The sequence below is a fragment of the Haliotis rufescens genome, unplaced genomic scaffold (assembly GCF_023055435.1).
Source record: "Haliotis rufescens isolate VD_foot unplaced genomic scaffold, xgHalRufe1.0.p SCAF_1, whole genome shotgun sequence".
In the NCBI taxonomy this organism is placed as follows: domain Eukaryota; kingdom Metazoa; phylum Mollusca; class Gastropoda; order Lepetellida; family Haliotidae; genus Haliotis; species Haliotis rufescens.
The window spans coordinates 13,212,179-13,229,270 of NW_025963779.1; the positions used below are offsets into that span (position 1 = coordinate 13,212,179).

The 17,092-nt window shown below is 34.4% G+C and overlaps 1 protein-coding gene across 4 annotated transcripts in view; it reads right to left on the reverse strand.

The window, feature by feature from the left end:
- Positions 1-17,092, reverse strand: part of LOC124148239 (RE1-silencing transcription factor-like) — a 72,675-nt gene that overhangs the window by 17,582 nt on the left and 38,001 nt on the right. The window contains exon 1 of one of the 4 annotated variants that reach the window (XM_046519254.2): positions 14,891-15,032. The exons of 2 other annotated variants lie outside the window; for them this stretch is intronic. In XM_046519254.2, coding sequence (XP_046375210.2) covers positions 14,891-14,895 — 5 coding nt within the window. In that variant the 5' untranslated portion in view covers positions 14,896-15,032. Of the gene's footprint in view, positions 1-11,098; positions 11,869-14,890; positions 15,033-17,092 lie in introns of those variants that run through there. One more of the 4 variants, XM_046519231.2, reaches the window with a different exon arrangement.

The window sequence follows — 17,092 nt, forward strand, 5'->3', positions numbered from 1 at the left end:
AAATAAAATTGACTAGAATGTGAGTGATGGCATTATTGCTTCAGTTACTATGAATTTAATTACTTAAAAATAGAATCAACATAGACTTTAACAACACTTTTTTTATATTTCATAAGAAGCCACTATTCAAACATATCAAATGATTATTTCTCTTAGTACATAATATTTGTGTTATTTGTATAACTTGTACAATCAATTTTTCTTTAATTTCAGGTCATTTTCATTATACTGAATGTTCCTTATCACACATATGATAGAAGAAATATGTCATCTTACCTTTCATTTTCTTTTGAAGGTTTTTCAACACCCATTTTGTATTCCTTTTATCCCAAAAGAATTTTTCACACCAAGAAAACAATATTGCTAACCATCCTCCATGACATGTGGCCCAGGAGTATGGAGCCGTCTTATGACTGAGCAGTTTATACCAGCGTCATTCAAAGCATGCATTCAACTGAGCATTGAAAACCCATAAACATCTACATCTGCTGCACTAACAAGAATATTTAAATATTGCAACAAAATATGTCAGACAGTTCATTGACAATAGCACACAAGCCATCAAATAACAATTGGTAGAGCTCCTGAAAATAGATATATTGGACATAGCTGGGAATGTCGTAAAGCTAATCATCTCAAGCATCTTGTTTGAATTTCATCTAAGTTTGTTCTGAATGCTGATGTGTTGACTTGCTAGGTATAATATGCCTCCTCCCCATTAGCAATCTCTCACTTAACTCATTTAATTTAAGTGTTGAAGGTTTGAAACACACTAAGAAAATAAAATCAATAATAAATTCGCAATATTTCTTTTTACACAAAATACATATTCAAACAGAACTTTAATTTATTTAATCCTATCAATAGCATATTTCAAATGCATAAAGATCAGATACACAAAACTTGTTGCCATCACATATTTCTACTTGTTCAGGAAATTATTCCTCAGCAAAACAAATCCCACAAATTTTAGCAGTTTATTCCTACAGGTATGCCAGATGGTTAAGCAATCAAGAAAATGCCAGTGGTCAAAGGATGCAGGGCTTACATAACGTTAAGGGCACCACTCCCTAGGCTAGCAACTGGTCAGGAGATAAACAGCCCATAAAAGGGCAGAAGTGGTGATGTTTTACTAGATAAGACACATAACACTGCAAGCCCAGGCATTGAAATGACCAGTGTTAGGTAACAGGACCATAAAAACTCTCCCTCGGCTATCCTGAGGGCAGGGCAGCTAAGTGCACACAAATCATTTCTGGCATCTATATTCCTGTGATTAAAAGCATGTCCAAGATAAAATTTACTGTTAAAGACATCCTTGACCCTTCTGAATAGTTAGTTTTCAATAATAGGTGTTGAGGTGATAGTGTTTACGTAAGAAATAATCTCTGTAATTATTCTCGCAATAAAACTGTTGACAGCTAACACTGGGTGCATGGGGCCCTTCAGGAACTCACATACAACTAAAATCATCCGATATATCAACGTTATCTTGGCAGATAATAACCCAGTCAACATGAACTTATCATATCATATCACTGAATATATACCAAGATCCTTGAAGAATAGTTTTAACTCATTTTAAATGATAATTCATTTCAAAAACATGTCCAATGACAATTTTCTAATTTAAATATCAAAACATAAGAAAACAGTAAAAAAATGTTAACATTTTGGAGAACAGTAAAGTTTGAAGAGAGTCAAGAAAGCATTTATACTGAGAGCATCGGAGAGGCGCAACATCCAAACTGATCCCACCGTATGATGTCTAACTTAGATCAGCGGAATATTTAAGTCTAATGATTAATTTATCATGACCAAATTGGGGCTGATGCTGCAGCTTTTCTTGACCAATGGACACTTAGAAGCTAGAACGACCTGTATACTCACTCCGATACTATTCCTGCCACCTTTTTCAGCTGTAGGCTCTCACACACAATGAAGAAAACAAATGCAAATCATATTTAAATTTGATTTGGTACAAGATACTAAGAAAGCTGCCAAATTTACTTCAGCTATTTTTGTATGGCAATTTTTGCAGCTTTATCACAGGAAACACTGCTGCTTATTTGAAGGAAGTGGCTGCAGTGCCATGAACAAAATACGGAGAATATTTCCTGATCAAGACGAGTATTTTCCTGATATTTTCCTTGTCTGCCAGGACACAGTGTTACCTCCTTGATACCATTCAGGCTTGTGGCAGAATAATCTATCATAAACAGTGATGTGCTTTTGCACTCTGGTCAAGTTCTTTTAATCAGAAAAAATACATCATCCATTTATCTTCATAATTTGTTTATAAAGGATTATTATGTTGTTAATGTAATGACAATCTTAATATGTGCAACAGTTTTCTTACTAATTTCTACAGCACGATTTAATGCCTTTTTCAAATTAAAACATTTTTTAAAACTTTTTATTGTACCTTTTTAAATCAGAAACACAATGTCTAAGAGCTTGATTAAATAAATTTGAAAAAATTATAGATACTACTCACAGGGTCCTTATTTTTCCATGATGGATCCTCGATCTTTGATTAAACATGTTGTGAAGATTTGTGATGTTATATCAAATAAATGCAACCAAACAGAATGTCAACAGCAATGAGTTTCCCCAGTTGATTGTCAATCAGAATAATATGTACTCCTGATGAATAATTCATCTTACTCTTCCTACCAATACATTTTTGTGACAATATACACAGTGAATAAGTAATATTACCAGCAATATCTTAACAAATGATGGGAATGCTGGTGTGGGGAGGATGTGAATGGAGAAAAGGTCCATACATAAGCAAGACTGATCATTTATGAAATGGAGGAATAATTCATCTTGGCTATTGATGGTGTTGTTTTTAGGTGTCACTGACACCCTGGCTCTCGCTACCCTGATTCAGGGATGGAATGACTACCAGCAAAGTCACACAGCTCATTATCAGCAGAAATGTTTGGTCTTTTCAGGTATGGAAGTGTTTGGAAAATGATATACACTGTGTATTAAATACTAAACACACACTGACATTCTCGGACTCAAATATGCTGGCCCTGTCAATCAAAGGATGTAACATAAGCTAATGCCATCTCTAAATTTTTAAAGAAAGTAAATTTGTGTTATTTCCTTAAACAATTCCCATACATGTTTTGAAAATAGAAACATGAACGTCTTTTTTTAAACATTCTTTTCCCTTTTTCTCCCTACAATCAAATATTTAATCAAGAACATACTAGCTTTTCATCAAAGCAGTGATGAGGAGTTTATCAATATGAAAATTAATTCATTTTTATCCAATGATATAAATCAAGATCAACTAAGTCCATTGTTATTCCCGAGATCTCCCTTTTCTCGCCCTTTCATGCTCATCAGTATCTGTTTCATCCATACTTCATCCTATGAGATCCCTTATAGCAAGTTAGCTTCTCAAGTTTCAATCTCCTTTCATAAAGGCATATGCTGCAACATTGAAACACTATCCCTTGTAAATATCACATCATACATGAAGCTCTCCAGAGCAATGTCTTTTGTCTAGAAGATCACCCAGTCCCTCCCACCTTCTTTATTCCTACATAATAGAGCAGATGATCACTTGGAGGGTTCGCCTATAGGATTTACCTATCTCACAATAAACAGCTTGAATAAAGCCATGGGCCTGTGGCGGAACAAGTGATTGTTAGAGAGGAGTGTGATAAGAGAGCGCGAAGCTTCATAGAGCAGCTAGGTTTTTTTTACCCTTGAAAGCTGAAAAGATACTGGGAATGAATTTATAATGATACCAACCGCTTGAGAAATAAAAGATAAATTTAATGAGAATTTGTTACTTTAATAACAGGTTGGTTCTTAACAGATATTACATAATGTATGTGATTTGGTTTGAGTGAAAGGCACCAGAAAACAAAACTGATTCAATTTTTAGAAGTAACAGTCCGATTCGATTCTTGGTTGATGCTCTTCAAAAGGCTTTGTTCTTGTTCTTTGTCAAAATATGAGAGTATTTATACAAATTGAACATAAACACTAAATCCCTTTATTTTGTCCTGATTCCGAGAACTTTTCAATACAGACATGTGTATGTAAATATAGATGTATCATTCAATCTTACAATCACACTTATATAAGCTCTTCTCTCTCTGTGGCTGTATCCCCCCAATCTCCCTTTCTCTTCCCCCTCCCTCCTTTCTACATAACTCCTCCCAGTACATCCTTCAACCTCCCTCTCCAAGCCCTGGGAATTTCACCATAAGTAACAGGACCCACTTGGACTCTGTATATCTCCATTTGCAAGCTCTGGTTCTTCATTACCATTAATACTGTTTTGCATAGGTCAAAGTTAGCGGTCAGCTTTGAAATCTGATCCTATGTTACAGCATGGCGGACTGACCATGCATGTGGAAAGTAGATATACTGGGACGGACCGGGGTCCTCATTCGCCAGGCTGTCGTTAGGGCCTCTAGACGATGATTAGTTCAAGATTTATTTCATATTTCCCTACTTAAATACATTAATAATCATTAAACTTGACTGACTATCATAAAGAATATCATTTCACCCCTAATGACAATAAATCATTGGATATATTCATATATTAATCATCCTGACTTACCTTGCATATTCATATCAAAATAATCTTCCTTAATGAAATATATCATGACATTTGAAAGAAACGGATGTTCAATCGATATATTTATTGATTAATGTATCTATCTTTTTTATATTATGTTCCCTTTCCAAGTATCTGCGCAAAACTTTATGACAAACAGGATCTACTTCAAGTTTGTATTTCACAAACTGCACTTTAATATTAAACATCCTGTTAAGTTCTCATGATGACTTGTCACATTATAAACAATTAACGTAACATTGAGTCTGTGACATGGTGCTCTGTGGTTACACCTAAACAAGCCCTTTTCCTAGCAGCTTTCAGGAAAAGCTTTCACAGAACTGTAACAGGACTTCACATTTATGAGCATTCTTTTAAATTAATTGAATATCACATTCCGTGAATCATATCCTCTCACTTTTTGTGTATATGTTTATCAATTCTTATTATCAATGTCTCTGAAATAAATAGGATTATTATTTGAAACAGGTATATATGTCATATTATTGAAATACTTGGGATGAATAGCAGGAACATGAAACAAGAAAAAGGAAAGATTATCAAAAGCTATGGGGGAAAAAATCGACTGAACAAATGTTTTGGTCAACAGGATGACTCATGTTATTTTGGTCACGAATCATGGGCCAGAACAGTGACCAGTGGCGAGAGAGCGCCAGTACTCATTATTCATGACATTTATGGTAATAACAGCAAAATAATATTAGAGCTGTGACATTGGGAGCATGTCTTGACTAAAACATAGGGCCTACGTGACCAAACAAGCCTTATCATGTTAGTACTTTTCAACTGATAATTTTACTGTATTTAACATGCATAACTATATGCTGGAACATCTGTGGAATAACTTGATGCTTTGTCCTACTCTGGTGCTAAAGGAATATGTACATTGGTGGAAATAAATAACTCTAGCAATTGTGACAAGAATGTCATTGACACATTTTCTAAAGGCTTTAATGGTGTAATTCTGCCTAGAAAAAATGATATTCCAATAGAATCAAAATGTTGCCTTTGATGTTCCTATCATCTATCAACAAAACATGAAGAAAACGTTTTCACAAACTCATACATACATGATCAACTCTCTGGCACATCGGTGTAATTGTAGTTAAAATGTTAAAATCAACATATGCACCCATTCCTGTGGGAGAGTGTGAGCAAGACCTGTAGTGTTCTACACAAGCTGACCCATAGGCTAAAGTTTATGCAGCGCTCATATCTTATTTAGGAGTAACATGACATATGGCCAGGTCATTTTTATGCATTTACAGCTATTGTGATGTAACTTTGGCCAAACAATGAGCTAACACAATCACTGTCCCTGCTCTGGCCTTATCACTGAGAGTTTTACAACAGGGGACAGATGGTTACACCCAATAAATCTTGGGCATCCATTCACAAATTCAAGGAAGTTACAAGATTTGTATATGGGATAATTAGGACCAATTGGATTTTATAAATGTAAAAGGAGTTAATTACTGTAAATGTTTTTATTGTAAAAAAAATTGTTGTGAAAGTATCATTCAAAAATTTATTTCTATTACGTTTCAACACTTCTTTTTTATCGCAGACACTTATTCATAAGAGGAAAAAAAGAGGACATGCAAATTACATCTACTGTTTGAGCTTACGTAAGCATCTTTTTACACCTGATGAAGAGGGAGTAAGTTTCTGTGTACACTTTCATATATTTAGATTTCCTGATCTTCTAAATAATCCAACATTTCAGAAACCAGGTTTTCTACTTGTCAGACCATATAGTCCTTGCTTATTTAGAAAAGTTATATTGCGTGTACCTATACTGTCTATCATCAATAGTATTGTAGAACTATTTGAGGAAAACCATCACCTGCTCTGAGACAAAGTAGTGAGAATCAGCACCCTATGACTGAACATGACATCAGGGACAGATGGTTGCTATAGACAAGGTTTTTACCTCCACACAAAGCCCAGGGAGACCTAGAGAGCCCCAGGGACTGTGATGTAACCCGGGAGGGGGAGCACCCCTATTATCTCTGTGTCCCTCCCCCTATTATCAGGCCATCCATCAAGCCAGTGCACTGACCATCTGCAACTGGCATCATCTGCATCTCTCATTACTGTTGTTTGGACAAAGCAGGACCACTGACAGAAATTCATTTACTTAATACACGCAATGGGGTCGTCTTACACAAATAAACAAGGGGCTGACATGCCTCATCTCCTAGACCCTGTAGTGACAGTGTTGTACACGTTTAGAGTGACAGGTTACAGCCTAGGTCTTTAAATTACTATTACCACTGTTAGTTCTTCTAAATCATGATATAGAATCTTTAAATTTTCTTCACATTTTTCAGATGATGATCATGTCTAAGTTAAATGACAAACTCTTTCCATAATCTTTAGATATCTCTGCTAAAAGCTTAACTCATTCTTCACATTTTCTTTTATTAATAAAATACAAAAATTTTCTTTTTTTCAACTACAATAAACTATATATAACTTCTAGGTGACTAACAAGTTATGAACAATATAACAACTCTGAACCAGATAGAAACGATTTGGTATTTTAGATAACTGACAATTCACAATCTGTGTCATTGTTAAGAAGAAGAAGAATGATTGTTACCTTCTTCAAAATAGATTCGTCCCTATTATCAATCAGACTGTTACAGGCAGTTACTCATCACCAGAAAGGATGACATAACCTGTTAGGCATGTCAAGTCCAACAGTGATGTACATGTCAGAAGATTCACTTGTCCCCATCGGAAATTAACGACATTTCATCCCGCTGTTCATTTTCAAGTTGTACTCACTTTATCAAAGCAGCAGCAGCAATAAACAACTTGTGACATGAACATGAATATACTTGTACATGTCAAGGTCTCCACTGGTGGTGCTTTTCCCTAATTAATGAGTCTACATATCACTGTCTTAATTGAATGCATTTGTGTGTCAAGAAATATGGACATCTTCAATCCTCTGGTGTTGTGAGTTATGCAATGTCTTCTTAACTAGTAGAACTTGATTGACACAGGCAATTCACAAAGTCAACCACATGATTTCAACTATGACAAGTATATTATGAGAACAAAGTGACACTATGTCTTCAGTTATGCTTTCACAACTTGGACTTTGAACCTACGTTTTTAATTATGCTCATATATTTCTGGGAGAAAATAATAGATATTGGAAAATATATGCTATCGGAACTATTGTATGCAGAGCTTTTAACTAGGAACATTAATCAGCAGTCTTATAGGTCATTTTTCTATCCCTTATTTGCGTATTTATGCAGCATAAATGATGCATTCAGGCATAATATATCTGCATAAATGAAGCAAATATAGATGAGAAAGATTCCTTTCTCCTAAAAGCTCCATAAATGAGATATTCCATCAAGTCAGCCTGGCAGCCTGGAGTTTCTGTATAACGAGGTGCTTGTCAGCAAACAAAATGTTATAAAGAGGGGTGGTCAGTTATTACATGGCTGGACATGCAGGCCCCTCATGAAATATTCAGTTTCCCCCTCCCCCTCTCTCCCCCATGTAATCCAACCAGCCCTATCTCCCTCCCAATGGCTATCACAGCTGACAGCACATTTTTCTCTCTGACAGATTATGTAATACTACAGAGACAGTTAACCCACGACCTGCTAACTACAGTCAAACAACTTGCTAGGAATGTTTAGATTGTTTATGGAAAGAATTCTCGGAATCTGGAATGTAGGTTTATTGCATGGTTGATCCATAAAACAAACAAATGATAAAACACATCCATTAAATCTGTTAAGTAGATCTTATAAATCTTTTTTTCATACATTTGCAAGTTTATATGAAATATGAAATGACATTACAGCAAAATAATGCTGTTTCGTGAATGTTTTCCTGATTAAATGAGATAAACAATCACTTTCCCTCCTTCTTCAGCAAATAGTTCTGACCTGTATACAAGAAATAAGCCATGAGGTTAGCTTCTCATCAAATCTTACATCAGCTGAACTTATCACAAGCTTGCAGAATTTAGTGTTTACTTTGCTTAATGTAGTGTGGTTTCTTCACTCAGATATTATGCAACATTATTTCACAGCATTAACACTTTCCCCCCTACTAATTTCATTCATTTTCTTCAAAGCCCCCTACACATGTTCCCTATATGTTTATGGAGAACTCAACTTCAAAGAAAGCAACGGACACTTCGCATAATAACATCAAAATAATGGAACATGAAGGTTATGAATTTAGCAGGTTGATGAATTATGCACAACCTTCCATACAAATGTCTGCTGGCAGCAAAGGGTTAAAGTGCACTTTTGTTGCCAGGGTACTTGAGGGAATCCCTTTATGAATATTTCCCAAGTTAATCTGAGAGAGCATGCAATTACTAACACTCACAGAACCTGATTACATCACTACACAGAGAGGATACAGCATTCAACAGCTCAGATAATTGGCCAGATGTTAATTAACCCCCTAAAAAGTGATCATATTCTTTCTGGATGACAGGAGTGTAGTTATATACCATCTGTCAGTGGAGGAGGAAATGTGCTTAGCTCGCCATGGGTTAATCCTCTGACGTAAGGGCTTGAGCGTGATCACTTTAACACTCTGGGCTCACACAATATTCTTCAGCCTTTTTACAAACATGACATAATGTGGCAAATTCCACAGAAATTGATGTTAAATATTTGAACAGTGTATTTTTGTGATAGCTTTTGAAAGGATGATTGAAAGGATTAATCTTAGTTGATATAAAAAGATTTGAGGGTGAATGTCATGAGGAAAAGTGAAAAAATAAAATAAAGTAGAATAAATTTGTTGACCCTTAAAATAACATGATTTAGTCCTGTAAAAAAAATTAGAATGTATCTATTTGTTCCCTAGCAATTTTTTTAGATCCTACGAAATTGATAATTACATTGCCTTTCAATTATTACTGGACTTATCAGCTTTTTGTTGATAAGAAATTTAGAGTAATTTATTACAACATGCTTTTTTCTGCATTTTGTTCATTTCCAGACAGATTAATAGAGAGGCATCTGATATTTTCACATAGTTTAAGAACAGATACAGCAGTTTTGCTGATAAAATGTAAAGTGTTTTTTTTAGAAGACAAGTGGGTTTTGAGTTCTCATATTTTAACCTTATCTAACAATATTGTATGTCTTTATTTTATCATAAACCAGTGCATTTAACAGCAGGGCTAACTTTAAGGGAAATATAATTAAACATCTTATCAATATGATTATAAATGTTCTTTCCATTAAAAGAAAATCACAAAATATGAATTCTTCATAAATAGATTATAATGAATGTACTGATGGTGATTTAATATCTCTTTGATAATACATTAAGAACCTGTCATAGAGATATCATATAAATTTGATTTTCATAAGCTTTTCTTAGAAAATCCATATCAAATTGTAATATGCATAGACTCATATCAAATAATACATTATATATGCAAAAGGATTAAGCAATTGGATGTCTTCATGAATTCTATCTCTAATATTAAAATCTTTTATCAGTTACTGTATAATACATGTCAGGTAGTGTGGTCAGACATGATATTAAAATTAATTTTTGTACTATAAATTCATCTTCAACTTTTACAGTTTTAACCTTGAAAAAAAACATATAAACTATGTTTATTTTCTACAAATCTTAATGTTTTTATAAAAAGAATTCAGCTTATTCCCACCCAAAAACAGGCCTTATCTAACTTGTAGTTGAACTTACAGCTCACCCATTAAAATACATGTATGTGCAAATGTAAGAAGCAATTTTTACCACAAGTCTTATGTGCATGAAACTCTGTACAGTTTATTTATTTCATGACTACACTATATCAGGTATGTTTTAGATGATAACATACAAAAATAAGAATAAGAGTCCTCTATACATCTACTGCTGCCAAAGAACAAAACCATTTAAATTAAATAACATTCAGAATAGATATGTAACAAATAACTTATTTGAAAATACACAAGTATAAATTGTTTGAACATTCTCATTTGCTGCACATATATTAGTAAAACTAAGCATACATCCACTCTTAATTATTTTATTCAGAGACCCTATCGGTAAAAAAAAAAAAGGTCTCTGTTTTATATTAGCAGAAAAAACCCACATGCTTACATGCTTTAATTTACATGTCTGGTTTTTATGACTAAAATATTCTTGGAAACAAAATAGCAGTGATTTGATCCATGGGGTCATAACAGATGTCAATAAAGCTGCATTTGTCTTGCACTTTTGCAAAAATGTTAACAATACAGAATAAATAGAACATCATTCAAATACATTTGATAAATTCAGATAATTCTTGAAAAGATTTCATTTTAAACCATGCCAGGAATCAAAACAACTGTTAAAAACACTGACTCAAATAAAAGCTCAACTAAACTCGTATGAACATGAACATTAAACCGAACCATCCATTCACTCGAGTGGACAACAAGAATTCTCTCCAGCATATACTTGCAAAGTAACGTGATGCATCCTTACCCATGCCATGATGTGTCTTTGCTGCTATAGTCACTAAAAATGTCCTTCATTTTGACAGTGGTCAGTGTTTTTCTGCAACTTCCTAGGTCAATGACGGAACTGTCCAGGCTGTTTACATGGCACAATCTAGCCACTGGTCATCCACAAGCTTTGGCTCTCTGACCATCCTTCCATCATCAACCAGAACAAAAAAATATGTTTGAGTAATGTCCAGTGTTCCTGTCCAGAGACTGTAATCAGCTGTCCAGGCTAGTGGTCAGCCTTGTGTCCATCTATCTATCTCCCTCAGTCAGCCAGCTCAGCCCAGCCGGCCAACAGCCATAAATAATGAGCAATAGCTGACCACTGGCTAGTGACTATAGCATCGTATTCACCAGTGGTGTTATTGCTGCATATACCACACTGACTGACCACTGGGCTCCTGCCTGCTTGGCTATCTCTGCTGGTGTTCTTGTGTGGTGCAGGGCCAACACTTGTAGTAGTGGAATACGTGTTTTATTCCCTAACTGACCGCTCGGTACTGACCACTGTTTTTAACGGAAACAGCTCTGTTGACTCGCTTCGACCAACTGACCAGTGGTCACTCTGGTGTACAAGGAGATAACAGCACCTTTCCAAACACAACTGAAGAATGTTTAACAAACGAAGCAGATGACACCTTCTTTCCCTGATTAAGAATGAAATCAAAAGCCGATTGCGATATATCTACATCTATTGGCCGGAAAAGACGTCAGTTGACAGGATGCAATAGCTACTGCTGTACGATGCTACTCTAACCCAAGTCACTCCACAATAGGAAATATTTTTAACATCACTGCATTGACCAGTCACATGACTTCAAGCTGATAACAATATGACATAACCGTCTCTCTTATCAGTGGTCACTGCTCTGGTCAGTTCAACATTGTGACCACTACATTGCTCCCACCAAAAAACACCCCAGGACATGCCACTTGACCAGAACAAGCCTGATTTATTGCACCTTTTTATTTACTCAAAGCAAACATTAACTCCACTAGGAAAAATCCCCAAATTACAGCACTCAGAGTTAATCTATCACACCTACCCAGTTATTGTGAAGCCTAAGGCACATATCACCTCCTGTATTGTATAGAGCAGGCTTACAAAGGACCTATCATTGAGCTCAATGCAAATCTCATCTAGTGGAAAAATTGAAATGAAAAACTTTATAATGATGATCCACCCCATAGGGTGAAAATCTGCTGCCATGTTGACAGATGGTATGCTGTATAATTATCTTACATACTAGGACATTTTTCAAACCTACATGTTCCATACTAAACTTAAATAGAAATATCTCATGTTCAGCATAAGACAAATCACACATCTTATTCCAAAACGTATATGTTGAGGGTACTGTATAATTTATTTTTTTCATTTTCAGCTTCTTTTCTCTGACGATACCATTTAGTTCTTCAATTTCATTAAATTTTATAGAACAACAAATAATTTAAAATGCTTACACAAATGTTTAAAGAAATTACTTCAAAAATCAAATTCATTTTTAAGATATGTAATACTCAACAAATTCTGTTAATTAATCAAGACAAAATATGATCAATAACTGATATGGAATACAACCTATAGAAAATTGGCCAGTAAACAGATGCACGTTACCGCTAGCGCCTAACATGTTCTCTACTCACCACGGAAATCCACTCCTCATTATGTCCATTGTAGAGGAATGTACGTTAATGTTTGTACCTATTGTCTATATGTCTTGCTTGTGAATCAAAGATGAATTGATGATGAGAAGCTAAGCAAGTCGACTCACATTCAATACAGGCTCTTCTGTTGTCCTCCCCCCACATAAAAATGCCTTTATATGTTGCAAATGTCACTCACTCCAGCAGACTGGAAGGCTTTCTTTGAAATATATGACATGATTTTATCCTTCAAAATGTGAAATGGCCATTTATGTCCCTTGCATCAATTAGATGTGGAAACCAATATACTCTGAAGGTGATCGCCTAGCAGATGGATTTTCACGATTTCTACATTTTTTGACACTATTGGGGAAATGTTTATTAGGCCTGAAATTCTAGAAAGAGGGTACAGTGTCATCATCATGATTGGTCATTAGCAGGACTTGTAGTTACTGAGACTAGAAATAAACGAAATGACAGTGGGCAAAATATTCATTTAATAAGGACAGAATAGAACAATGTCATTTCTAATAGAATATGTCAGACATACTCCAAGTCATGAAAACTCTGTATATGAAACCCAAAACAATGCAATATATTAGTTTAGAGCAAATGTGGGTGAAAATGTAATTTTGTCAATGATTTCTTGTGGACATTTTCAATTTCTTTGTCTTAATAGACTAATAAGAAATATCTAAAGGCCAATTCTACTCACTAGGCATCTCAGGGTGTTAAGACCACTAATTATACATTTTAGATGAAAAATATTAACAATGATAAGATATCAGTTATTGTCCCCACCAGCATGATTAACAAGACAAATCAAATTAAAAATAAAATTGATTAAGGCCTGAGAAAGTCAACGGAAATGTAAGTCTAGACATATAAGGGTATCTTGCAGTTTATTACATAACTGCCTACTTGGAAGAAATACTGATATGATATTTCATAATCATCTTTCTCTAATTCTGTTAAAATAAAATGTTCCTAACATTAAGACAAAGGACATCAATCTGCAGCTATTTTCAGGATGTCATATTGAAGAAATGAATTTTCTTTGGATTATTTTTACAAACACGGCATCAAATCTTATACCTATTAAAATGAAAGTAGTATTACATTTTTGAACTAGACATTGAAAAACAGCTCAACATCAAGTTTAACATGGAACTACATACAAAAATGATGTATGGTTAATGCTTCTTCCTTATATTAAGGTTTGACATAAGAAAAATCTTTTTATTTCCTCATAATAATGACTGTAAAAACATCAAATCCTACATATTCCCTTCTCTGTTGTTTTGTGTATGTCGTGAATATTCAGGTATTGCTTTTTCTGAAAATATCCTGAAATTTGATGAGAAACATATAAAATGTTCATGTCAACATGAGAGTAATGTGTCAGCTAAGTATGGACCATTACTCGAGTTGGTTGTTATCCATCTCAATTCTGACTTGATTATTACAATGGAATAATGTAATAAATACATATACAAATAATACTGTACACTGTTTCTGGCATATTATTATTTTATTTTCAATATATCCTTGGGACGCTGACAACAGGGGTAATAACACAGCACCTGTTGCATTTTCACCATCACAATACATACTTTTTTATTACTCCGAAGACATTTATTTCTCATAACATCAGTCAAAAATAATTTTCTACATTTTATATTTTCATCATTAGTAAATATAAAATGTCAATGCAAGAGAATATCCAATCTCAATTATCCAACAAAACAGATTCCATTGGGGGGAAAAGGCAAAATACAAATGTAGCTGTGAAAAATATATGAATGGATCACTGAAAATCAGTGATGACACCAGGTGTTCGCACAAAGGGTACCCAATGTTTTCTGGGACTATCCTCTCATTGATGTTATATTATCAATGCTGGTAAGCAAGAACATCATAACAATACCCAACCCAACATGTACAGTGTACTGTAATGGAAATACTGATTCACTGAATAACATATTTCATAATAACCTGCTCAAATTAGTTGTATTAACAAAATCCTGTTGAAAAATTCACTTGGGAAATATCTTAACTTGTATTTGAAAATTAGTAAGAAACAAAATGAAACAAGTGATTATTCTTAACCAAGCCATCACTATACCTCATTGTTATTCGTCAAGAGATTTCAAACTGATGAAAGGTGGTTTGACTTTCTCCATCCGTTGTGTTGAATGTAGATGAAACCTGCCTGATATGACAAATAAGTTTGTGACGGAAGATAAAAGTCCTTGAACACCACTCCCCTTGCTTGTACACTGTCAGAGGAACAAAACATATCTCAGCTGATTGAAGCTATGTTGAGGCCCACTTAGGGTTGCAGCAATGTGGCCGATGAACACCCGAGTAGCCAAACCCTCATTCCCCAAATATTACTTGTCTGTGAAAGAAGACCTTGAGGTTTATGAGCAGAAAAACATAGCAATACTTAAACATAACTATTTACTGAAAATGAATAGTAGAGGTAGATTGTTTTGTCCACTGTTGGAGGATGATTGAATCACTTATCAAGGTTTTTGTCCTTGGTTGTTTCAGGCAGTCCTGTGGTAAGATGAAACCTAAGAATGCTTTTCCCTTCAAAATGTCGTACATTGCTTTTGGGAACTTCAAATAGGCAGGTTATTAACCACTGTGTGTCCCACATACCAAGATTCCGAGGCAACATAACAACGTGTCAATATTCATGAAATCATTACAACTCTTAAAGATTAAATGGAATGTATATCATAATAAGAAAAATAGGTACATATGCATAACTACTTTCTATCACTAGTACAGAAGCATAATTTCACAATTTCGTTTTTTTTACTTTTTATAATATTATCTTATAATTGAAAAATGTAATACAAACCTTATATTGTAATAAAGTAAAAAAAATAGTTATCACAATTAATTGAAAATAGAATGATAAATGAGCAGCCTTAAGGCTAATTGTTCAAAATGGATCTTCTGAACAGTCTAATTTTGTCATATTCATGTTTTTAGTGTCTCATGAATAGTGTTCCAAGTTTCAAAAATTAATTATCACATAATAATATCCACAGATATCCTTAGAAATAACACTGACATTTCAATTTTTATGACTTTGTAATAATATCAATGTGTCATCATATCAATTCTTTTTACATTTTGATATTCCCCTAGAGCTTTTCAAACATTATCATTGATATCTCAAATACAAATATCAAATAATCTTCAGTGTAATGGACATAAAATGACAGAAATCTCCATTGAAGCTATGATTGTTATCCACGGTTTATTCTTGTAACTGTAGTGAATCATATAATCAAAGCAATAAAGCTGATTAGTTTCATTAAGAAACATATACAAACAGATATTAAAATCCTACCAGAAACATTTTATTACAAAACAGGTGATGTTTTCAGCCTGTCAAACCATTAACTTATTTAAGTTCACACATTTGTTTCACGGTCATTAAGTTACTTGGGATTTGATAATTTAAGAATTCAGTTACTTTCAGCATTCTCAGCTACAACCTGACTATACCCCATTGTCTTCTGAATATAACTGAAAATGAAATTCAATCCAAAAATATCAATTTCCGCAAACACAGGTATAAACTATTCACAGATTAGCCTGCAAACTTTAACCCTAGTACAAAACAATGTCAAAGTCCCCTGTGCATCTTATTCAATAACAGCCCAGATTCCTGGCTACTGTAACATTTCCCAACCTTCACAGGCCTCAAGTGACATCATAGACCGAAGGAACCTTGGACTCAATCAGCACGGACAGGCTTACACAAAATAGGATATACACCTCTTAACAATGGGATATAGACCCTTATCCCTGTTTTTAAATGCGTTATCATCAGACTACCATATTTGTAAGGAGACGGAGCACACTACGAAATCAACATGGGTCAAAGGTCATCAGAAGATGCAACAGGGAGTGACATCCCTCCTGAACTGTATTTGTTTCCGAATCCGATCACATGTTTTCACCACTGAAGTGTTTATTTCTCTTTGGGACATGCACTGTCATGTTCTTTATTGTACTGCCAAGTGTTTTGCTCTAATAACATGAACCGGATCTAAAACTGAGTAAAGTGAACTTATCATCAAAGTCAGCTGTTTAAGTCTCACACTATTACACAAGCAAAGCCTTGTTTGCTGTTGCCCCACCTTTCAAAATTACAGACGGGAGTGAACTCTACACATTAATGTTTGTAAAAGTCAGTTCACTTTACCCATATTTATAATTATAATAAACGGCACTTTTTTAATCATTATTAAATATTACTTATTTTAAAGTGACTTCATACTTTCCGACCAGTTTTGAACTG